The 25,037-nt window shown below is 45.8% G+C and overlaps 1 protein-coding gene and 1 pseudogene across 6 annotated transcripts; both read right to left on the bottom strand.

Annotated features, from left to right (window-relative positions):
- Window positions 1–516: 516 nt before the first annotated feature.
- On the bottom strand, window positions 517–12,290 carry BRD2 (bromodomain containing 2). 6 transcript variants are annotated; one of them, XM_054569186.1, is made up of 14 exons: window positions 11,924–12,290; window positions 11,223–11,402; window positions 8,116–9,433; window positions 6,245–6,548; window positions 5,478–5,615; window positions 4,846–4,984; window positions 4,553–4,767; window positions 4,087–4,461; window positions 3,442–3,570; window positions 3,010–3,249; window positions 2,607–2,872; window positions 1,722–2,026; window positions 1,400–1,522; window positions 517–1,283 (listed from the first exon to the last, which is right to left on the bottom strand). In XM_054569186.1, the coding sequence occupies exons 3-14, from the start codon at window positions 8,142–8,144 to the stop codon at window positions 1,147–1,149; spliced, it is 2,400 nt and encodes a 799-aa protein (XP_054425161.1). In that variant the 5' UTR covers window positions 8,145–9,433; window positions 11,223–11,402; window positions 11,924–12,290; the 3' UTR covers window positions 517–1,146. The 6 variants fall into 6 exon arrangements, with proteins under 6 accessions (XP_054425161.1, XP_054425159.1, XP_054425162.1 ...); XM_054569184.1 differs by lacking the exon at window positions 11,223–11,402; XM_054569187.1 differs by lacking the exons at window positions 11,223–11,402; window positions 11,924–12,290 and adding an exon at window positions 11,617–11,709.
- Window positions 12,291–12,356: 66 nt separating this feature from the next.
- Window positions 12,357–22,196, bottom strand: LOC129067925 (DNA polymerase epsilon subunit 2-like; annotated as a pseudogene).
- Between the last annotated feature and the right edge of the window lie 2,841 nt (window positions 22,197–25,037).

The raw sequence follows: 25,037 nt of genomic DNA, 5'->3' as shown, positions 1-25,037 counted from the left end.
GTGAGAATTGCTGTTAATGATCTAAATTAACATACTAATAAACTATGCAGGACTCTTGTCTAGTTTGAAACCAAAGCAGCAAATTACAAAAGTAGGCACAACTGCCTTCTCAAGGTAGATACCCAATGCCTAAAGAATGTATGATTTGGCCACCTCCCACCCCCCTCACCTTCTGTGTTCAGGAGACAATCCATACACCCATCAAGCAGAGGAAAATCTCGGAGCCTCCTCCAAGTCTTGAGCTCTAAGCTCATGATTAAATAATGCATGAGCCAGGGTTTGCTTTTCTTCATCTAAACCACAGTAAATCATGAACCTAAAGTTTATTTTGAAGGACTCACTTTACAAGGGACAGATGTATTTACTTTGGCCCCATCAACAGCCTACAGGTTTTTAGAAAAACTAAGACAATCCATCAAGATGGCTCTGACTTGTTTCACCTCAAAATTCTCAGACTATTCTACCATTTTTTTTTTTTAAAAGCACCACAGAAACAAATGTTAGGTAACTCAAAACTTGAATAATACTTTCTTTATTTACAAGTTAGAATCAACAGACAATCCAGGGGACCAAATGGGGAGATGACAGAAACCCCCAGGGGCCCCAAATTGAGGAAAGGGGAAAAACAGAGTAGAAAAAATGTCAACGTAAAAAATGAGCTCCACTTTCTTCCCTCTCCATGGAGGCCAAGAGTGATCACATCCCCACAACCCTCAGCCTTACCTAACTTAAAATAAATTAGAACCAACCTCAAAACTGGGCCTTTACAAGTGAACAGGGCAGCTATGGCCTCAGGTAACCCCCTATGAGGGCCTTTGCCCACTAATACCATCTACCTGTCCTGTCCCAGACATTTTGAATGGGGCTTCTATGCCCCATTTATGCCCAAGAGATCACTCTCTATGGGGCTGGAAACTGAACCTTATTTTGTCCCTTGTGTCCCTCCTCCAGTAAGTATCCTTGCATCCCTCCCCCTGCAGAGCCAGCTCTCCTACAGTGGGGGGAGGGGTGAGATGAGGAAGCCTCCTACGGTTGGGGGGGGAGAGGGTGAGATGAGGAAGCAGCACAGCAAGGGGAGAAGGGGTGGGGCAGGGTGGTCTAAGGATCCGGTCCTGCGGAGCCTCCTGCCCCATCTGGCCTGGCCCCTTAGCCTGAGTCTGAATCACTGGTGTCTGAAGAGGAGGAAGATGAAGAGGAAGAGCTGGAGTCTGAGCTGGAGCTGGAAGCGCTGAGACGTGACACTGCTACTTGCTGAGCAGACAAGGACTCTGTTTTTTCACTTGCTGCAGAACAGTGTTAAAGGTTAAAGATGTGGTAAAAGTTTGATCTCCGTTTTTGAAGGCAAGGCAGTCAGCAGGGGAGAATGCCGTGAATTTGCAGTGATTTACAGGATACTCACCTTTCTTAGGGGGTTTTTTGGTGGAATTGAGCTGCCCACTAACATCTTGTAACCGCTTTTCTAGTTCCCGCTTCTTCTCCAAAGCGAGTTCCTCCTTTGTCTTTCCCACAGGTTTTTTAATGGCTAGGAAAAGAATTTTAACAGGACTAAGACTGCTGTAAGCATCCTAGTTTCTACACCCTGGTGTTGCCAACTTCCTTTCTTGGACACCATCCTGGGAGCTAACAGTTGTAATTCCATCAAGTATGCACACCCTACTACCCCCTTTTCTTATATTATCCTCAGGATCTCTTAAAAATTGGTGAACCTGATTTATACTCACTGTAGGGCTTCCGAGGTTTCTTTCGAAGGCAGGAAAGGACGTAGCGCTCAAGCTCTCTAAGTGTGGATGGCTTCAGAGTTTCAAAATCAATCTCAATCTCTTCTGGGTTTGAGTCACGTAAAGAAGGCTCTCTGGCTTGGATTATGTGCACAACTCGACCCAGCTTCTCCCCAGGTAACTTGTTGATGTCCAAGCTCAACTGCCGCTTCTCATCGTAACTCATGGGCCTACTTTCTTCCTCCTCCTCTGAATCATAGCCTGTAGGCAGGGTAGGTGGGGCCATCTTTGTGGTCTTTTTGGGCAATCTATGGGCAAAAAAACCCCTCTCAGTTAGAGAAGCATCCTTACCCTCTCCCAACATGTTCCCACTGTTCCAATCCAATACTTTGGATTTCCTGCCAGGCATGCAGCTTGGTTTTCCATTAAGGCAAATGAATCAGAGCTAGGGCAGTACAGTAGGGAATGCGAACCACTTAACATTCATTTTGGGCTTTGACAACTAAATACAGGTATGCTGGCATGAGTATATCTTTTGTTCCCTAAAGCTCTACTAACCCACCTCACCGTAGAAAACAAGAAAAAACAATTATGGACTCACTGGTTTACATTAGGAGTTGATCAAACCATGGTCCTCAGGTCAAACCTGGCCTGCCACTTGTTTTTGTAAATGAAGTTTTATTGGAACATGTATCCACGTTCACATCTTTATTGCCTAGGGCTACTTTTGCACTGTACTGTCAAGAGTTGAGTAGCTTAGAGAGACCCTGTGGTCCTCAGAGTTCGTGTCTGTTGCCTGGCCACTTACATAAAATGTTTGCTGACTCCTGGCTTAGGAGTAAATGTTGCAAGGAATGGGAAAAAGCATCCTCCCCTGTTAGGACTCACTTGGTGCCACTTCCTCCTGAGGGTCCAAAGCCAGGGGGACCTAGTGCGGCACCACTGCCACCCCCACTGCCACTCGCTTTCTTAGCCTTCTTGGGCTGAGAGAGGCGGGGTGCCCGAGAGCCCTTGTCGTCATCATCTACCCCAGTTCGGCCTCGATGCTTCTCGGCCTTCCGTTTTTTCTTTTTCTCTTTTTTCTCTCTCTTCCGCTTGGGCTTGGATATTGGGCCTTGGGACAAGGCTGCCAGTTGCTCATGGACAGCCCGGAGCTAGAGAGGAAAAGGAATCATTATGTGAAATGGGAAAAACACATAAAAGCAGAACAATTTAAAAAGACTGAGGAAAAACAGGGGGCAGGGGAAGGACTCAGGCATGAATTCTTAGTAAACTGAATAGTGACCAGTACCTGTTCCTGTAGTTCAGCCAAGCGATGAGCCCTTTCTTCCTCAGAGTCAGAGCTTTCACTCTCTTCATCTTCCTCATCATCTTCCTCCCCTTCCTCTGAAGAGCTCTCACTGCTACTTTCCTCACTAGAGGAATCTGAAGATGATTTGGCCAAGCCAGCAGGCAAGGCAGTAGATACTGGTAGTGGCCCTGGTTCCAGTGGTTCATCTGGCATCTTGGCATAACGGAATTCAAATACATCCTAGAAAGAGAGGCAGACTTTTGAGTCTGCCTCAAGCTGGGGCAATAGTACCGATCATACCCAGCCACCTGGTGACACAACTCCATTTTACAACTACAAAAATCAGGAGATCCTCATGTTGAGATATGCAGTGTGGGTAACAAAAAAATCTCCCGATGTATTTATTTTCCAAACTCCAACCTTGACACTCACCTGTAGCTTTCGTGCCATGGCCACAACATCATGGTCAGGGGGATTGTACTTGTAGCAGTTGGAGAACATAAGCCGCACATCAGCAGCAAACTCCTGGGCATCCCGGTAATCACGATTCTCCATCTTCCGCTGCAGAAGGAGGCAGCATCAGAAGCTGTGTAGGTAGGGAGACTCACCATTCCCTGCCAACCCCAGACAGAGCAAGAGCAGCCCTCTCAAAAGCACAGTGGGGATGACTTTAAGGATCTGTGCCCCAAGGTTCAAGTTTGAAGTCAAAAGAATTTGGGTGGGTTGAAGGAAAAAAAAATCTGTCTAGGAAAAAAGAAATCATCTCTAAGTGATGGGAGGATCAGTGGCCTCTCTCCTTCTCTTCACTCCCTTTAAGTGAACACCCTCACTAAGTAGGACTTAGCATAAGCAGTGTTGCTCTGAATATAAAACCCACCACAGAGTTTCAAACTCCAGAAATTAGAAGCTCTTATCAAGTACTTGCCCAATTGCCACATTACTATTCTGTAAAAATTAAAATTACTAAGTACCAAAGATTGCTGTGTGCCCCCCTAAGGGGAAGTGACTAACAGTTCTTACTGATCCTTAGGCTCCAACCACTGTCTGAGCATCCCATCTGCCCAATGCAGTGGATACCTTGACAGTGCTGAGGTCCATGGGGTGCTTAATGATGTCGTGGTAATCATGCAGGCCAAGAGCAGAAGCATCCACCGGTTTATAGAAAGGCCAGGCATAGGCAGCATGCTTCTTAGAGAGTAACTCCTTCAAAATCCCATTGCAATGTTTCAATTGTTCAGACAGTTTTCCTTTTTTGGAGCTCTGGTGTTGTTGCTGAGAGTCAGGCAAGTCTTTGCGTGGGGGCTTAATGGGACGACCACTTTCTCTACGCGTAGGAGGAAGCCGTGCTGCCTTAGGCTCAAGACCCCCAGGGGGGCTAGCTGGGGAACCAGGAGCCAGGATGGCTGTAGGTGTAGGGGTGGTAGTATCTGCTTTCCGCTTTACCCCCTTTTTCTGCAAAAGAGATGGAAAAGCCTTTTACTTCAGGTCCACTTCATTCAAGCTTGTCCTCCCCATTGTCCAAAAGAAATCCATGGATCTATACCTTGGCAAGGGGCTGGGCTGGGGGAGCTGCAGAGACAGCAAGGAGCGGGGGTCCGGCAGAATGTAAGGACTTGAGAAGGGGAGAAGAGATGACCGATGGGTGGGGAATGTTGAGGACAGTGGTAGGTATCTCAGGAGGTGGAGTATACAGGGCTGTGTGAGATACAGAAGAGACAGCAGGCACCTGATGGGCACTGGTGATACTGCCTTGGAGTGCTAAAAGAGAAAAAAAGATTAGTTTGATCATCTTTCCCATCTTTTAGTCTCCATTAGCAAAACTCCCACTCTTCATACCTGCCAATTTGGCCCCCTTCTTGTGGCTGTTCTTAGGGATGGTCACCACAAGCTCTTGTTCCTCTTGTGGCATTGATGCCACTTTCTGTAGAAAAATCTTTTCCAGCGTTTGTGCCATCAGGACAATATCATCAGTGGGCTACAGAAAAAAAGTGTTAAATATCAGCAAAGGATAAACCCTTTCCCAAAGGAATTCCTAGCACCAGGCATCATCACCACCACTCCCTTAGCTGGTTTGTCACCAAGTACTAAGAGTTACCTATACTGGTACACTAATTTCCACTTTCTCTCCCAACTCTGTCGCTCAAAATACAAGGGAAGAAAACTCAGAAATAATGGAAGGAGATCTGACGAGGAAAACAGATCCTGCTCTATTCAGATCTCGTCAAGTTTCTGACAAACATGGCCACCCCCAAGTATGAAAAGTGTTCTACTTAAATAATCTTTAACTCTGGATTTTTGAAGCTGTGTCACTTAGTGTAGTGGTACCCTCTGAAACTCATTTTGTAGGTGCTAACTATTGAGAATTACCTCCTATAGTAAAAGACTTGGACTTCGAGTAGTTAAAACATCTTGCAATAAAAGCAGTCTCTCACCATCTACTAATGAACACACAAAGAGGAAAAACTCACTTTGTTATAAATGTAACAGTTGGTAAACATGGTATTAAAATCCTGCATACACTCTGAAGCAGCCCAATAGTAGTTATTTTCAAGTCTCCTCTTAATGGTACCCATGTCCATAGGTTGCTTTATAATTTTGTGATAATCCTAAAAGCAAAGAAAAACAAAACAGAAACAAACCTAAGTTAGAGATAGTTGAAAAATGCCTCTGTTCCCAAGCAACAAAAGACCCCAACACACACACACACATATACATACCCCACGTCAGAGAGGTACGTAAGTCCCCTAAACTGCGGCCCCAATTAAACTACAGGACAGAAAAAAGTGGAATAGGATTCTTCACACCCAGTAGGAGGCCCCTTACTGTCTTTCTCTAACCACCCAACTCCCACCCACTCTGGAAGGTCTCCCATCCTGTGACATTACCTCTGGGGCTGGCTATCCATGGGCTGCATGAGGGAGAGGAAGAAGCTAAGAATTTTGGCCACCGTGGTCCTCTCCCAACCCGGGGTGGGAATCTGTAAAATGGAGCCAGGGCACAAAAGTTAAGGAAGGACACATGGAGGGCACAATGAGAGATGCCAAGACAGCAAAAGGATGGATCAATCATAAAGGATCAAGAATCCAGAAATATGGTAATCTGGTGGCTATCTGCCCTATGGGGTGGGGAAGAAGGGAAATCCCTAGGGGCCGCAGCACCTGTACTAAACAGCCCACCCCACTCACACACATTCTTATTCATTTCCACACCTCCCCACTCCAACTTTGCAACTCACCGGCAGACCCAGTTTGACGGCATCCACAGGCTGCCGGAAGGGCCATGCAAACTGATGTTTCCACAGAGCCTTCATCACTACCTTGTGCAGGTACTGTAGCTGGTTGGTAACCCGTCCTGGTTTTTTGGGATTGGATACCTCCGGGGGCGGTGGGTTGGCAGGGGTCAGTTGTAAGGCTGGCACTGAAGCCATTGTGGGGCTCTCGAATCCTTCATACAACAGGGAAGGCTTTCGAATCCTTTTCCCAGGCGCTGCAGCCTCCGGACCTAGCCCCAGTAACCCTGCATTCCCCTCCCCAGGGAGCCTGTGAAAATGGGAAACAAAATTAGATATGGTAATCTTACAGCAACTAGGGAGCGCAAAATTTACACTATATACCCAACAAACCCAGGCCTGGGACCTACTGAGGTGGACAAGTTTAACCACAAGCAGTATTTAAACATCACGGGAGATTCTTGTCCCTACTGCCATACTTTCTGTTTTCTTATTTTTAGTACACCTATGTAGGTCTCACCTATAGTCTAATGGGCTCTATCAACTTTTTTTTTTAACATAGGGGAAAAAAGCCCCCAAATGGTTTCTTACACGACATAACGGATTACCACAGGTTTATGGGGAAGAGACTTAAGCAAAATGGGTGGAGCTTAGAAACTCAAGCCCCAAGCTAGAGGAGGACCTCATTCACAAGGGGCTTGGTGGTTGCGCCTGAGGGAAGAGGAAGGAAGCAAAACAGGGAGAATTTCAAAAAATGCTGATGAGACAGCTAGGAATCCATTTGGGCAGAAAAGATCAGCATCCTCCACAAGCTCTACACAGTTAACTTCAAAGCAGAAAATGAACCAGAAGTATAACAGAACACCATACCCCCCCCCACTAAAAAAATCCGATAACCACCATTCCTGGGACTTTACAGCCTGAAATAACTCAGTTGCCAGCTCCCAGAAATTTCTTGCAAATGCAGTCTGCTTCCTCCAAGGGGCTCAGAAAATAGAGCTGCCCATTCAAGGTCAGCAAGTTCCCTCGTAAGAGGAACTGACCTCCCCCACACCTTGCTAAAAAAACAACATTCCGACAACAGTTTCCACTGTGGTATCAACTCTGGAGATCAAAGGCCAACAGTGCTTGAAGTTTACATTCTCTCCGATGCTCCTCAGGACCAGGTGTTTCCCAGGGCCTAAGATTAAAATCACTACCCTGATACCTCATTGTCTACACCTGAAGACAGCTGGACTCACGAATCCTCACCTCCAACCTCCCGCCTTACCATGAAACTCAAGGCTATCAAAAAACGCCCTCTCCCCAAACCACGTGCGCGCGCGCGCGCACACACACACACACACACACACTCAACACAAAACTGGCCCATTCCCTGAAAGACAAGCAGGGCTTTAATGACCTACTCTAGACACCAAGAACCCACAGGCTAAAACAATCATCCCTCTATCCTACCCTGGGAATTCCCGTTGCCAGTCCCTGAAGCCGTCACCATGGCAACCGTGTAGGACACTTGGATGTGGCCAAGAACACTCGGGCAAACCGTCGCAAAACATCAGACCCCCTACCCAATCAATGTCATCCTTCCCCAGTACATTCCCCTACCAACCTAGCTCTGACCGACTCGGTGAAGACTGGGCCACAACGGGGAAAACAACGGAGACATTGACTACCTTCTACTCCCTCCACACGCAGAGTCTGGGACAGTACCACGGTTCCAAAACCGTCGCTCAATCCCCTCCGCGAGCCCCCGAGTCAACAGCCGCTCCACTGAATAGCGACGCGCTCGAGTCGGTTCTGTATTCCCTTCGAACCCGACGTCCCACACCCCCGTGCCGCAGCCCCGCAACGTTCCCTTCCCGCTCACGGCGACGTACTTGTTGTGGGAAGTCACGTTTTGCAGCATCTTGACGGCGGGGAACCGGCGTTACACTTAGCCGCGTCAAGTCCGGGTGGTCTCGGTTCCCCTTATCTCCCCGTCCAGCATAACCCAGGTAATAGGGGGGGCCGCTGCCCTGCCTTCCAGGCGACAACCCCCCCTTCCCACAGGGCAGGCACGAAAGCAGTCTCCTCCGCTGTTTTCACGGAAGGCTCCCGGCAGCTTGGCGCACTCCACAAGAGGCAGACAGCGAGAAAATGGCGGCGGCCCCAGCAAAGGTGGGCGAGCGAGACGAACTCTTCAAACCCTAGGAAGGACCCCGATCCCAGACACCGTCGTCAATATCGTCCGATGATGGTCTGCAACGATCCCCTCTTCCTGCGGGGACCATCCGGGGTGGACAAAGTCCCGTTTCGATTTCGATGGAGGCGGATGAACACGGAAAAGTGGTTTAGGGAGCCGCCGCCTCCATCTTTGAAATCCTCTCGAGGGCGGAGTAGAGGGGGGGTGGACAGATTCCGAGGACTGGGCGGGGCCCGAAAAAGGGGAGCTTCTGGGGCTTCTATGGGGTCTGTACTGTCCCCCAAGACCAGTCATAGGCCGAGAGGAAGGCCATTTCCAAGAGGATGGACGTGGATTGTAATGGCGGCCCCGACGACTTGAGAGCTCTGTATCAGTAGGCAGAATCCTCCAGCCCGTCCTAGAGGTTGCTCCACTCCAGCGCGAAATGGCGCCGCGGAGCTCCGCGCCAGCCCTTTATATAATAGCAGTGGGGGGGCGGAGCTTCGCCGCTCATGCGCGCCACCGTGCTCGAGATTTCCCCCACCCCCTCCGCGCGCGTACGCTCACTCGCTCACGCGCTTTAAGTCCAGTGGAAGCAGAAGACACGCCTCTCCGCGGGAGCATTTTCTATTGGTCCGCTGAAGCCATTATGTCATAAACTTCATTTCCAAAGCGTCAGTCACCAGGCAGAAGAGTGCCGCATTGACCCATAGGGACACGGCAATCCGCCATTATCACTGAGCCAATTGGCTGCGCTGTGGTTCGGCGACTCCAAGAAGACAGGGAGGCTGGCAGGTTGCAGCACCTCCTCCCCATATTCCTTTCCAACAAAGTCTTCCCAGGCGTGGAGGCCCGGTGCGACTGGCGACTGCCGAGCTCGGGGCAGGTCGTGCCATTCGTAGCTCCTCCAAAGGTCAGACCAGCAGGACGGGTGGGGGATGCGTGGGCGTAGCCAACCTCGGCCCGCCAGGGTGTGGCTGTAGGTCGCTTGGCCAGTGGTGGTTCTCGACAGAGAGGCCGCTGTGGTGAAGAATCTGAAATGAGAAGACGCCATCTTAAAAGCCACGGCCTGGCACTCTGGCGAACAGCTACGCATCCCGAACGTACCGAAGACGGAATCTAAAGTCTCTCTGTTCCACACAAAAACAAAACAAAACACACACACACACACAAAAAAAACAAACACACAAAAAACCCACAGGCTTGCTAGAGTCTCTAAAATCGTCCCTGCCCTTCCCCAGGTCACACAACCAACCGAAAGGCAAAGGCAAAACACTCCTCTGATTCTTTAAACTCCCCAAAGCTTCTATCAAGAAGGTAACCAAACCTAGAAAACGTTCCAAAAGCTTACACCTTGAACACATGACCGATCCGTACCCATTCATACTTTGTAATCAATACAAATACCTGCCTCCTCGACAAAACCTCGGTAGCCCTGAATTGGGAGCAAAATCCGCAAACATACCTATGAAACCCGCCTCCTCCCCAAATTTCATTCCGGTGTCTGCCTCAGAGCTGAAAAACACAAGTCCCGCCAGTGAGTGTGAACATCACCCCCCCGCGCTGCGGAGAACTCGGTCTTCCCCCCCACGTAGCCCACCTCCCACATTCCAAGGGCATGCCCGCACCCCCCTTAGGGTCCCACTGCTGCGGGGGGCAAGTGGGCCCCCATCCCCCCACCAGGGTCCGGAGTCCTCCCCACGGAGCGGTTGGTCCATCGGTCAGCACCAGGGAGGAGGGCAAGCGGAGGAGGCGGCCGCTACCGCGCACTAGCCCTCCCCCTCCTTCTATCCCCTTCTCCCCTCCTCCCCCGCGGGCCGTCCGCCTCCGAGGAGGGGCAGAAGCCATTTTGGGAACTCAGTTTCGCCCCCTCCCTCCAATCTGTTTATCTGATTATGGTTAGACTACGGATGACTAAAGAAGAGCCAGAGCACAAGGTCAGGATCTCTAAAGCCATCTCTGGGGCTCCCTGTCCCCTTGCGGGAGAGTAAATACACCCCATTTCCCTTTTCTGGATACCAAGGAAAACATTGCATAATCAGAAAGGAAATTAAAGCAAGTCAACGAATGTAAGAACTCCTTCGCCTTGGAAGGCTTCTGATGACCTAGATCCTTGAGCTCCAACCACATCACCCTTCTCTGCAGTTGTTCTTGAGCCACAACCTCGTTACTGCGTCTAAAATGGCCGTCAATCTCCTGCCTTCACGACCTCCCGAGTTAGACAAACCCCGGGGGCGGGGGTGGGGTGGGAATGCGCCCCGGGAAGGCAGATTCGCTGTCCCTCTTTCCGCCAGGGATCAGGCCTCGGTCTCAAAAGTACATGCGGGCCCGCCGCTGCAGCAGACATAGTCAATGACACAGCAACTTTGCAGAAGCCTCCCCTTCCTCAGTGGCCCAGCCTCTCAAATCTGCTTTTCTCCACCCGGGACCATACAAGTCTGCACAGAGACCAGCCAAGAAAGGAAAATTTAGAGATTGTGAAAATTATGGGCCTTAGAGAAAGCGAAAGGGCAGCTAGACATTACTTTGGCTGGTTTCCCTGAATTGCGGAAAATCACTGCTATCCTTCTTCCTCCCAAACCTCCCTTCCCCCACAGAAGTCACACAGGAGGCTACAGCTACTCAGTAATTTGGAAAAGTAACTCTTTCCTCCTTTCCGTTCCCACCCCCGCTGTACACAAGTAGAAAACTGTTAGGAATGGGGGAAGGGAATAGAGGCGAAACACACCACCCTGGAGAAACCCGAAACCTTGTGATCTGTGAAATCCTCCCAGGTCCTAAGTCTAACTTCTTCCAGTTCCAGACGCCCTCCCTTGCACCCACCTTGGGCCTCTTGTCTGCTCCCAAGCAGACTCCGAGCTTTCAGCCTAAGATCCCAACGGGGCAACGAAGGTTTGTGCAGAAAGCTCCACAGGTCGTGTCCATGTGAATGCACACAATTTCGATAAGTAACTCGAAGCGTAACCTCCAGCATGCCAAATGACGACTGCGAGCTTCCTACCGCTGACACAAAGGAAGCACAGAAATGCTCTTTCTAGAGTCTGTGGAGACAGGGAGTGGGCGCCTGGGAAAAATCTCAGTTCGCACGCCAGGCTGCCCACTCTAGCCCCTCACACCCGTGAGTACGAATTACAGTCACCACTTCCACTCAGCCCATTAGGTCTCGCTTCCCCCCCTCACCCACCCCCGACCCCGGCCGCCAAAAGGAAAACCTCACCTGGCTCCGGGTTTCCGTATCCGTCGGGGATGAAGGGAATTGGCGGGGGTGGGAGCACAGCGCCCCAGGCCCCTTTGCCCTCCTATTGGTATGGAGGCCTGAAGTTGGCCATTCCCCTCCCCCATCAGAGTTGCCCTCTCCCTCTCGCCCCTCTTCACGCTCCCATTCACTGACTGTGAAATACTTGAAGGACACACCCACCCTCAGGATTCTACTCTGAACCCCAGGAATCTCCCTCCCGGACTCCCCACCATTGGTTAAGCACGTAAATGACTGGCAAAATAACCCTCCAAGGGCTCCTTCTTACCTGGATCCTGGAACCATCCAAAGGGGATCCAACGTTACCCTCGGCTCGGTGCGGGGGGAGAATGTAATCCGGGGTGTCACCCCCCCACCCCGGAAACTGAAGCTGTTGGGGGAGGGGGCGTAGCCCCCAGCCCCTCCCTTCCCCAACGAGTGGGGTGGGGTGGGGAAATCATCGAGGCCGCGAGGCCACGTAAGCAACACCCAGATTGGGTGAGCCGGGTCACGTGCTAGCTATTTCACTCCTCCCCGTCCGTGGGGCAGACAGTTTTCCGAAGGTTTCTGGGGGTCGTCCGAGGGACCAAGGGAACTGCATGAACCTAGTCCATTCCCAGAGACTCAGAGCGTTACAATGCCGTTGCTTCTCTATAATCCACGGCTTCCCATCCTGCTTTCGCTGACCTTGTCCCCGCCCCTCAACGCCTCTCCTAACGGGTTCAGCTAGGCTGCCGCAGCCCGGAAACGTTGCACTGCGCAGGCGCAATGGTGTGACCAGCTTGGGGCAGGGGAAAGGAGTGCTGGAGGCCGCGAAGGAAGTAGTAGAGCGCAGGCGTCGGGGCTGGCACCGCAGCTCCGGCGGCGCGTTGAAGGCGCTGGGTGCGTGGGGCGGAAGCGGGCGAGGCGCATGGACCTGGGACCTCTGACCTCTGACCTCTCTGGGCTATTCCCTGGTACCCGCAACCTTCCGGGGTGGCTTGACTAGATGCCTTCTCCGCAGGTATCAGGTGCAGCTGCACGCGTTTGGGCTGGGTCCAGCGAAAATGCAAGCCGCGGAGCTGTAGTCAGTGAAGGAGAATGGAGCCTTGATTTGGAGATGTGAGGGTTTGCAGCGTGAGAGGGACTTGGTCACCCTCGTGGTGCTTGCCGCGGGGAAATGTGCCAACGCCAGGTGTGGGCTTTTTATTTCGCCTCTTTGCTTTACAATCTCTCGTTTTCCCCGAACTTCGGGGAAAACTTCCTTACTTCATTGAGACCTGCTAAGCCTTGGACTGTTCTATCTTCTGCCAAATTTACCAGCCTTCTCATCACTTTTATTACTTTACTCATCTCGTGCTCAACCATTTAAGTTAAAACTCTTAATAGTTTTCCCTAAGGCTTTGCCCGCAACTCTTGACCTTGAGTCAATCCCATAAAAATCTAATCTAGGGATGTTACAGTGATTGAGTTGCCACTTAAAGCAGACCTTTTACTTGTTCATAGACAATAATTCCTCCCTTGACCCTGAACATAGTTAAAATTTTCGCTTTGTAGTCCGCAACCCCTTCACTCCCCACGAGTAACAACAGAAACAGGGCCATGTCTGTCACTAGAAGTCCTCATTTCTGTGTAGGGAAATTCCTTTCCTTTTGACCTGGTTGACCTTATCTTTTGCTCTGAAGCTATCCTTCATTTTCTACCAATTGGCATTTTTAACTTTTTCATTCTACAAGTTTCCCAGTCCAAAAAAAAGGGAAAAAAAATAACCTTATCACTATTGTATCCTCTTGTAGACTGTCTTACTTCTCAGCGCCTCTGCACAGCCAACACCTGAAATTACTTAAATTTTCCTCTCTGCCCCTTTATTCCACTACTGAAACTCTTCCGGCAAATGTCACCAAGGAACTCCTAACTGGTAAGAGCAGGAAGCACTTTTCAGTTCTTACCTTCCTTAACCAGCTCTCTAAAGCGTTTGACACTTGATCATGCTTCCTTCCTGAAATTCTCAGCACCCTTGATTTCTGTGACCAGTTTCACATGTTTCTCTCCCTACTTGTCCAGTTGTTCCTCTCCGGTCTCCTCATGTACTCTCTGTTATTCCTTTCTATGTGTTGATGTTTGCCAGGATTTTGCTTCAGTTTATTTCTAGTTTTGTTCATCTTCTCTAAGTAATTTCACTCAGTGACACAAATTCTCAAATATGTCCAGACAACTCTCCTGAGCTTAACTTGCTACTAAATATTGCCACTTGGATAACCCTAGACATTTCAGCCTGTTCAAAATTGATGTGATCTGTATGCATGAAAGATTTGATCCTACGTTACCCAGGCTACTTGTGAATGGCAGCTGTTAAGCCACAATGCCTGGAATCTGGGAGCCCATTCTTGATGTCTTTTCTTACAGCTTTATATCTACTAAACTTATCATTTTGCCTCTAAAATACCCATTGAATCACACTCGGTCGTTATCCTATCACCTGAGCTACATTAACAGCTTCCTAACTGATTTTTCTTACTTCTAGCGCTGTTCAATTCAGTGACCACTAAGCCACATGTGACTATTTAAGTTAACAGTAAATACAATGTTAACTTTAGTTCCTCAGTTGCACTGGCCACATTTCAAGTTCTCATTGCCATATGTGGCTGGCTAATTGCTGTCATATTGGACAGCACGCAGTATAAAACATTTCCATCATTGCGGAAAGTTTTGTTGAACAGTGCTGCCCTGGATTTTGCTCTCTGCCTCTGCCGCAGTACTGTTAGGAGGGAGGTGTCCAAAGTACAACTTTGGCCTTGTGTTACTGTTTAAACCTTATATTAATTCCTCGTTGCCTATGAAATAAAGTCCAAATTCCTGTGCTTGACAGAAAGGTCTACCTACCTCTTCAGTCTTGAGTCTAGCCACTCTCTCTTGTATCCTATACTCCAGCTATAATGAACTGTTTCCTAGACATCATTGTTTTATGCCTATGTATTTAACACATACTGCAGTCTAATTGGCTTTTCCCAATCCATTTCAGTCCCTAAAGTATCTCAAAAGCCTCCTCTTGCCTCCCAGATTGAGCTGACTGCTTATTCCCTGGTGTCCCTATTACTGTACCTTTCACAGTGAATGGCAATTATGTGATTACATTTTGCTCTCCTTTATGAGACTTTGATCTTGAGAACAGGGCCATCTTGTTGTTGTTTTTTTTCAGTATATATTCCTAGCTCCTGGCATAGTACCCAGCCTGTATGAGGTGCTCACAAAGTAAGCAAAATGTTGAAGGAAATTGATGCTTAAGTGAGTACATGACTTAGGTAAGATTGTAATGTATATGTTTATGGGGTACCATGCATAGTTTTGGGGAAATAATCATAGTAAGACAGTCATTGCTTTCAAATACATATTTGAGACATTAGAGTGGTATGAGGAAAGACAGAAGCAGTACAGCAAAGGTCTTTTTTACAGAAAGCAGTGAAGTCCAGTCTGGCCAGAAGAGAATATAAGCTACAAGGACTAAAGCAGTAGGAGAGAATACCAGGAGGTAAATTTATTTGAGGTGGTATTGTGAAGGATTTCTAGTGTTGTTAAGTTAGGACTCAGTGGGAAGCCACTAGAAGTTTTTGAGCAATGACTTAATCAGGATTATGTCATAGGAAGGAACTCTATCTTCATATCCCTAGTAACTAACACTATACCTGTTAATAAACACAAAATGAAGAGGGTAAAGGGGGGATAAATGACGAGGGAAGAAAACTTGACTTCGGTGGTGAACACACAGTACAATACACAGATGATGTTACAGAATTGTATACCTGAAACCTATGTGATTTTATTAACCATTGCCACCCCAGTAAATTCAATAAAAAATTTTAAAAACCCACAAAATGAGAATATCAGGTTGGAGGGAGATGAGACTGGTGATAGCTAACATTGTTAAGTACTTGAAATGAATCAAGCCCTGTTATAAGTCCTTTACATGTATTAACTTTCCTAATCATTATAATCCTATGATGTAGGTACTGTTGTTATCACCCCCATTTTTCAAATGAAGCAACTGAAGCAAGAGGTGTTAAATAATTTGTCCATGGTCACACTATTAGTAAGTGACCAAAGCTGGGATTTGAATCCAGGCAGTTTGCCCCCAGATGGCATGGGCATGTTATTCTGGTTGCTGAACATTGCAGGTAGTTTAAGATCTAGGATTGAAGTTGGAGAAAAAAAGGGAGAGGTAGATTTGGGAGTCATCTTTGAGGCAGTGTTTGAATTAGTTGTGTTAGTAGGTGAGATTTATAAGGGAGGAAGTATGGGACAGAATTTAGTTGTGAGTCAGGGATTGAGCTTTGAGGTAGCTCCCCAGGGAGCAAGAATAGGAAGTGGAACCAATGGAAGAGCATCAAACAGGAAGGAAAAGCAGAACAACGTAATATGAGTAAGACAGAACACGAGTGGGCTCTAGTGAGGACTTGACGTTTGATGAATGAGTTTTTAAGTGTGTTTGTGCCATGGATGTCTTTGGCAGTTTGGTAGCACCTTTTGACCTTGTCCGACAGTAATACTTGTAACTGCATAAATAAAATATACAATTTTCAAAATTCAAAATATTTAAAGAAATATGATATACTAATATGAGTTTTATTAATACAGCACATGTGTTTCTCAATTCGCACATTAAATAAAATGATTTACTGGCAGGTCTAACAACTTCCATAATTGTAGAAATATTTTGAGATGTCTGTTTATGTGATACAAAAATATTAATTGATGATTTCTATTGATGATGACATAATGTTAGTACTACAAAGATATATTGTCTACATTTATAAAACTAAATTTTAGTTGGTTAGATACTATTGAAAATAAGGTGACTTTTTTATTCCATCAAAGTTCATGGACCCCTGAATTTTATGACATGTGGACTGTAGGATAAGAACCTCTGTTCTGACTAATGAGGAAGTAGGACCCCCCGCAGATAGGTGTGGGAGAATGAAGAAAGGGGAACAATCACTAGCTGGTGTGGGGCTCACTACTGATACTGGAAAGCACTTTCTGTCATCTGGGGATAGAACTCGAGTATAGGCAACCCATGCCAAATAATTTAGACTGAGTATAGTAGAAAGGAAAGGTCTATTTTGAAGTTTCTTGATTGAAGAAGTGAGAATTACCTTTGTAGGAATATTTACCAGGCAACAGTGTATACCATGGATTGGCTTTGGAGAGACTGGAGGTGGGTCAACCAGCAACCTTAGCACACGTTCATGCACGGGGTCAGGAGGAATAAAGTGGTTGCAGCATCAGAACTAACTACACTCAGAACCCTCTGTGGTTCACAAGATCCCACATGGCTTTGCTTCTGCATGCCTCCATCCTCATCTGCTGTCCTCTCCAGCTCACTAATTATGCTGCAGCCACATGGGTCTTCCCTCACTTCCTGGAAGAAGCCAGCCCCTTTCCTGCCTTGTGGTCTACACATGCTGTTCCCTCTGTTGGTGTCCTCTTCCCACTCTGCCTGACTAACTCCTACTCACCCTTCAGATCCCATGTCAGTATCAGGAGACTCCTAACTCCAGGTACTCTCTTAGGAAATCATACTTTATTTCCTTCATAGTACCTTTTTCAATTTGCTTTTTTTTTTTTTTAAAGATTTTATTTCTTTTTAGAGAGGAGAAGGGAGGGGGAAAGAGAAACATCAATTGGTTTGCCTCTTGCTCATTCTCTGACAGGACCAAAGCTGCAACCCAGACATGTGCCCTGACCTGGAATCAAACTGGCGACCTTTCACTTTGCAAGATGACACCCAACCAGCTGAGTCACACCGGTCAAGGGTACACTTTGCTTTTATAGATTTTTATGTTTACTTGTTTAATGTCTCTTTATTTTCTTTAGATTTTAAGTTTCATTGTAGATGTCTGGTGTCCACATACTTCCAGGTACATAGAGGGTGGTCAATAAATATTTGCTAAATAAATGAATGAACCTCTTTGAGCCACAGTTCTTGTTTATATAGTGAGGATAATAAGTCCCAGCTTTGTAGATCAGTTGAGAGGATCACTACTGCTTGTAATGTAGCTTAAAGGAGACGATGAATATGGGTATGTACAAACTGAGCTGGGAGTGAAGGAGAATGTGGGAGCTGGGTGGCTAGGTTTGCTCTGAAGTAAGAGGTGGCAGGGACTAGGAAGAAAGTGACAGTTGGGAAGGACCTAGAATGGAATGGGAAGAATGGTGGGATGAAATGGGAAGGCAGTAGGGGTGAAGGTGTTTGTAGAGTAGCCCAGAGACATTCCTGGTAAGATTTACTGTTGAAATCTCTTTTAGAAGGGTGTCTCTGTTGTTCCTAAGCAGGGGTGTTCAACCTTTTGGCATCTCTGGGCCACACTGGAAGAAGAGTTGTCTGGGGCTACACATTAAATACATTGTGACACATAATCACATAAACATCTCATAGTGCTTTAAGTAAATTTATGATTTTGTATTGGGCCGCATTCATAGCCATTCTGAGCCGCATATGGTCCGCGGGCCTCAGGTTAGACATCCCTGCAAAAGTTTGAAAGCTTCCAGGCTGAGCTTCAGCACCTTCAGTAACCAGCAGCTCATCTATTCATCTGATATGCAGTCACTTGGTGGGCCTTCTTGGTGGATGCTGAGAATGTAAAAAAGAATATGACATGATCCCCTTAAGGTCCTTGCAGTGGGGATGAGGTGATTGAAGCAGACAAAAATAAAAGAGATAATGATGGTGATGGCAGGCCAGGGTGCTGTGTTCACTGAAGACACCACGCACTGACCTCTATTCAGTTCTGAGAAGGCTTCCTGAGGGAGGTGAGATTCTGTCTCAAAGGAATATAGAAATAGGTTAAATAGGATCCACATGAAAAGTATGATACGACTGAATATGCATAATAAAAATACCCCTTTAGCAGCACTGGAAAATAATAAGTTTGGAGACAGACCAACTATGAGAAAGTCGCAGTAATCCAGGGAACAAACCAATGACTGAACCATTGGGAATGGAAAGAAAAAGTAGGACAGATTTAAGACGGGTTGAAGAGGTAGAATTGATAGGAATTGGTATACAATGGGATGAGAAGTTTTGAGAAAGATGAAATCAAGGTTGACTCATTTGTACCTTAGATAATTGACTGGACAGTTATTAAGTTCTGGAAAATAAGACTTGGAACATGTTGGGAAGGGAAGGTGATGAATTTTGTAAATGTTGAGATGGAGGTGCATTCAGAGTAGTATTTGCTAAACTTAAATTTGTCTATTAGAATTCATTATTGAACCATCAAGAGGGATTTATGAGACAATATAAAATAGAAAACACCAATTTTTTAAGAAATGAAAGCACAGTTTGAAAACATAAGACACTCCTTTTCATTTAAAACATCTTTTAGGCATTTTTGAGATAATTGGGGAAAAAACATTGTGTTAAATGAAGTTAAGCAATTGTTTTTAATGTTTTTGGTGATAGTATAGTTACAGCAAAGGAAAGTTACCATCTATTATAGATATTCTTAGAAATATTTCCTGTGCAATATAATGACAACACTTGCTTAAAATACTGCAGAACAAGGGGTATGCAACAGAATAAATGAAACAAGGGAAGACTTTCAGAATGTTGAAAATTGTTGAAACTTAAGAGAGTATGTAGGGGTTTATTCTTTTGTATGTTTGAAAATTTTAATAGAATTTTTAAATATATTCTTTTAGTCATAAATCCAAAGGAAACCAATTAGTGGAATATATTTCTATTCATAAATCAACATTGGATCGTATCATATTTTGAGTTCGTGGCAAGGTTTGTGACAGACCAGGATCATCAAGCAGATGACATATCACCCAGGCAGTTACTTGGTAAACGCTGTCTGAGCATTAATGCAGATTTTACCCCCTTTTTATGCCTCAGGTGATCTCACATAATTGGGACGCCATGAGTTCAAGAGAGCTGTGTTGAGGTGGTTGTTTGGTTTGTAGTGATTTTCCCTTCTCTGGAAATAGCTCTAATGCACAGAGGTGATGATATTGTGCTTGGTCACAGCTCATTGATCGGAGATGCACATCTAATACAAGGCGAGGCATGTTAATGGCAACTAACTCCTGGTGCTCGGGTCCCTGTGGCTCCCCTTCCTGGGGCTAGCTTATTTCCCTATAATTTTGATTTCATGAGCTTGCTCAATTTCCTTCTAATAAATTGCCATTTTAAAATTTAAGTTAGGATTGGTTTCTATTGCTTACAACCAAAATAGCCTTATTAAATATAATAAGTTGTTGCCAATAATTATTCTGTAAATATGTTTTGTATTTTGAAATAAATTTAAAAATAAAAAATACATTAAAAAGTTTCTTGGGGGAGACTTTTCTGGGGACAACTGTTGCAAAGCACCCAAACGAAGCTGCCTACAGGCAATTGGGGGTAAGCGGTGGGGAACAGAGCAGAGCTGAGCTGGAGGGTTAGATTTGGTCGACTGCAGCCGGTCGGTGGAAAGGGAAGTTATATGGGAGTAAATGCCATTCAGGACATGTATGGTGTAAGAGAAAAGGTTGAGGACAAAACTCCAGGAACATCAATACTTAAAGGGTAGCTGAAGGAAGGATTCCACGAAGGATACTGAGAAGAAGATGGCAGAGAAATGGGAGGACTTGCCAGCAGGGAGTATGATCTGGACGCCAAAAAGCTACGAAGGAGGGCCTTGTCAAATGTTACAGGGAATGCAGAGTCCACTTGACTTAGCAACGCAAATACTAGTGAACAATTTCATTGTGGAGGGTTAAGGATTAAGGGGAGAGATGGTTGCCACGACTCTTTGAGAAAATCTGGCTCCGCCAAGAAGAAAACAGCAGTAGTAGAAGGGGTGGGAGAGCTGAGTGTCAGAAAGCCGCGGCCTCCTGGGTTTATGGTGTCATCCTGCTGTTCCCAGATGTACTTGTATCTGAAGACCAAAGCAAATAGTTCCTGGTAGACCAGACCAGCTCCCTTGCTCCTCTTTTGCCCACTATTATCACTTTCCCAAACTGATGAAACTGTTTTTGAGATCATTTTTTTTGTGTGGATATATCACAAGAAGTATTTAATAAACATGAATATTTTATTAAAATACATATTTTGAAATACAATATAAGATTTATGAGTTTAAAAGCTAAACAGGAAGCTTCAGTGAAATTTCCTGCCTGTTCTGGGCTTTCCTCAGCCCCCTAGGGGATACTTCAATGAGAGACACTAACTTAGTAACAAATACTAACTTACTGACAAATACATTCAAATTATTTTGAACCATAAATAAACATGAGAGTAAGTAATCAAGTGGCTTAACAAAATTTTATTTAACACAACATGTAAGATAGTTTCATAAAGAAGACTGAACTTACATGACTTGGATATTACAGGAATATCCAAAATACTACTAGGAAAAGGGACACAGTTTCTGCACATTTTATTCATTAAGTCTTCACGAAAGACAATAATTTCTTGTGTACAATACTGAATTCTGCAAGGATTAGTAGTAAAAACCGAAAGTGGCACTCTTTTTTTTGAATTCATTAGTAATGTTTTCAGCAAATGGAGGCCTTGGTAAGATGGAACCAAATCCAGGATCCTCTGGACTAGGTACAAACACAAAACGACTACTTTGGTGAATATTGGGATATTCATGTATTTTGTCTGCCAAAGGTTTTAGGGAATCTTTCAAAGCTTGAACTTGATTTTTTCCATATGGTGCAGATGGAAAACTGCCACATAGGATGAAGCAGGTTGGAGGTGCTGGTGAATAATCAGAAAATACGGTGTGAAGTTTGTCCAATACTTCTTTCTTGGTCTAACCAAATATCAGATATAAACACAAACATGGCATCTTTATTCTCATCTTCTAGTTGTTTTAGTTTTGCAGAAGTCTTTACAGATATATTAGAAGGCCCTCCAAAAAAATTAATATTTTCCATAGTATGCCCTAGTAGTTAGTAGAGGGTTCAGTGGGTGGAAATCCAAAGACATTGACATGAAACACTTGATCTGCAGCCTTCGGCTAATACAAAGCAAGGCTCTGTATAAGCCACTATGAAACTGAGCTTTACTAAGATCCAGTTGTACTGTTTCCGTCGGATCTTCCAAAAAAATTTTTCCCCTCTTTTAACTGTGTTACCATTCCAAGAACAACTACATCTCCAATTTTCGTCATACTGCCCAATAAGGTTTCTACTGTTTTAAGCTGGAATTCACTTCCACTTTCATCAGGGTGAGAACCTATCACTGGAGGAATAAACAGTTCATGTCTTTGGGTCCTCTGGTGCAAAATTGTGTATCATTCACGAAACAGCTCTGCTTTATCTCTCGCTGTTCCAAATAAATTTGGTGCAGAATAAAGGGAGAAGTTGTTTTTTTTTTTTTCAATTGTACACAAAGCATGAAATATCAAATGCTCCTATGATATTGAAAATATGTTCTATGGTTTCACCTACTGACTGACTGCCTTCCTGGACTGCTGCTTCCACTACACGCTGTCCAATCATGGTGGATGACAGGTTGCTTTTCAACTGCATCAATGATTTTTTTCCAGTGCATCTTCAAGCTCTACTTCACTGATAGACTGAAGAGCTTCTGTGAGGATTTAATAGCTTCCTCACACTCACTCCCTCTGAGCTCCAGCACTGCGGTAGCAGCTTGAAACGCACCAGTGGCATCCAGGGAAGAAGTGATGTGTCTGGCATCAAGATGAGAGCTGGAGGACAGCTCTCTCCCAGACAGAAAGATGGGTAGAAGCCATTGTCCTTTCTCTGAACCCTCCTCCTATAGGGCCATAGAGCCATGAGGTTGGTGCCGTATGTAGCCTGCATCAACCTCAAGATATTATGAGGTTGTTGGAGGGTCCTGACAGGAAGAAGGAAAGGTAGTTACTAGTGTTTGAACAAGTAATTAGCCGCACCCCACTCTTGTCCTGGTGACAGAAGTTATCACTCTCATGCTGGCTTTGTCCACCCTCTACGCTTTCCCTTGTTCCTCCCACCCAGAGTAGTTGCAGCATCTGCTATATGTTTTCCCAGCCCTCCCATCTAGACCTCCTTCCAAACAGTCCATTGTATCTGGGACACAATGTGTTCATTAACCAGTTGTCATTCCCAAGGGCTAATGAGGCTCTTCTTTGGAGGGTGGGTTTATTTTGGTTCCCCCACCCCAATTCTGACTACAGGCATAGAACAGGGTTCAGCAAACTACGGTCTGTGAGCAAAATCCAGCCCACCGTCTGTTCCTATGTGGCCCGAGTACTAAATGGTTTTTACATTTTTAAGTGGTTGAAAAAATTATATTTTGTATCTAACTTATATGAATTTTAAATATCAGTGTCCTTAGGTAAAAAGAAGGTTAAGAACAGAACTCCACGGACACCAATATTTTAAAGAATAGCTGAAAGTAGTCCAGGAAGGAGACCAAAGGAGAGGCCCAAGGAGTGGGAGAAGAAACAGGACACATCACTTTGCTCTTTCACTGACATGTTGCCTGGGGCTGTTGGCAAGCCTTGCTGAGTGATGACCCAGACAGTGGCCCACAAAGCCTAAACTATTTACTATCTGATCCTTCACAGAAAAAGTTTGCTGTCACCCTGGGTGGCTGTATGCCATATATCTCCTACCAGCTTGGTGATGTCACAGACTTTACTTTCCTAGGGGCCTGAATCTTCCCACCACAACAACTAACATGGGTTAGTCCACAAAGGGAGGGACACTGGGAAAATGTGATTCTGTTTTTTGGAGTGTAATACAGTGATTTTCAAACCCTCCCCCAACCCTGGCACCCTGCCTGCCACACACCGCCTACTCCCACCCCCACCGACGTCTCAGAATATCCAGGAGGTCATGGGGTTGCCTTTGTTTTGGGCTGTTATTGCTGTTACTTGCTTTTCTAAAGGGAGTACGTATTTTGAAATTCTCAGAAATATGGATGGACCATATTAACAGATTAATTTCTATTGCTTAGTGGCCACATTAGTTCTTCCCCCACCCCTTCTGTCTTTCTCTTTTCTACTCTATCAAACTTGCAGCTATATGCTGACAGTTTCTTCCTCACCTCCCACTTTTCAGCCCACGACCATCTGGAGTCACTCCTACTACAACACTGAAACTGCTCTCCATTAATCTGTCAACCATCTCATAATAACCAAACCAAAGGACCCTTTTCAGTCTTTCCTTGATTTCTGAGTAGCAGTTGATAATGCTGACCTTGCCCTTCTTCACAGAATACCTCTATTTCTCTTAATTGGCTTACTCTGTGTTGTTCCAGCTCTTTAGATGCTCCTGCTGCTGCCGCCAGATTCTCACAAGTCAGTACATTTTAGTGTACTGGTTATCATGCAGTTGTGACAGTGAGTGCCTATACCATGTCCTGGACTGCTAAGTCCAGGATTCTGCAAGGTGTGTATTTTGAGCCCTCCTGGCCATTTGCCTTCCTGTTAGATTCTGTCAGTAGGAGAAAGCTCAGAAGGCAGGAGAAACTGAGAAGCTTCCTGCTTTCTAGACTCTGACTGACTGGCAGTAGCAGGTAGTTACAGCAGCAGCAGGGACAGGTGATTCTGGACTCTAGCCTGCTGGGCAGAGGAAGTGCCTTCTCAATGATCCAGCCTTGTTAGAGGTGACAGCTTTTCAGTAGATCCAGAATGGACTATGATAGTGTGTGCCCTAGGGCAACAGCAGGTGTACATGGATTCCAGCTCTGGCAACAGCAGCTTCTGATTTCCAGGTGTTCCTCTCTCCTATGTGCACCTCCAGCCACTCTTCCCTTTTGCACTTCTTGCCTTTGTAATGAATTCTCTTTATTAAATCTCTCAGTCGGAAATCCCTAGTGTAGTTATATACTCCTTACCGGATCCTAGACACTGACAGGTGTGAGGTCTGGGTTTGAACTCTTGCAAACTATATTCTGTGTCTCTCCCCAGTCATCTCTGCGCAGTTCACTTGGGTGATCTCATCCACCACCTCTGCTTCAAGATTTGTGTTGATGGCTCTCAAATGAAGGTTCTTCAACCCAAAGTGGAAATCCGTACCCATATGCCCTGTGTGGCTGTTCTATGGACATCTCAAATTTGTCATGCATAAAACTGAATTCTCTTCATCGAATCTGCTTCTATGCCATTTTTTTTCTTTTTCAGTTCAGTCCATCACTGACCACTCACCCTGCCAGCCAATCTAGAAACCTTGATGTTATCCCTGACCCTCCACCTCACCTTCCCAGTCACTAGCCAAGCTCTTTAGATTCTAGTTCCAAATTATCCAAATATTTGATTCTCCCATCTCCTCTCTTCATAACTTTGTTACCACCAGTGTTCAGCTAGATATTGATAAAGGAAAGAGAGCAAAGGGAACTAGACATTGAGCTTAATAAAATGGGCTCAAAATTAGACATTAAGCTTAATGTCTAATAAAATGGAAAGCATGAGGCTGTTTGCTTCACC

This window comes from Pteronotus mesoamericanus, unplaced genomic scaffold (genome assembly GCF_021234165.1).
Source record: "Pteronotus mesoamericanus isolate MK-2021 breed Mesoamerican mustached bat unplaced genomic scaffold, CSHL_Meso_final contig_20, whole genome shotgun sequence".
In the NCBI taxonomy this organism is placed as follows: Eukaryota; Metazoa; Chordata; class Mammalia; order Chiroptera; family Mormoopidae; genus Pteronotus; species Pteronotus mesoamericanus.
This window is presented reverse-complemented; position numbering and strand designations above follow the sequence as displayed.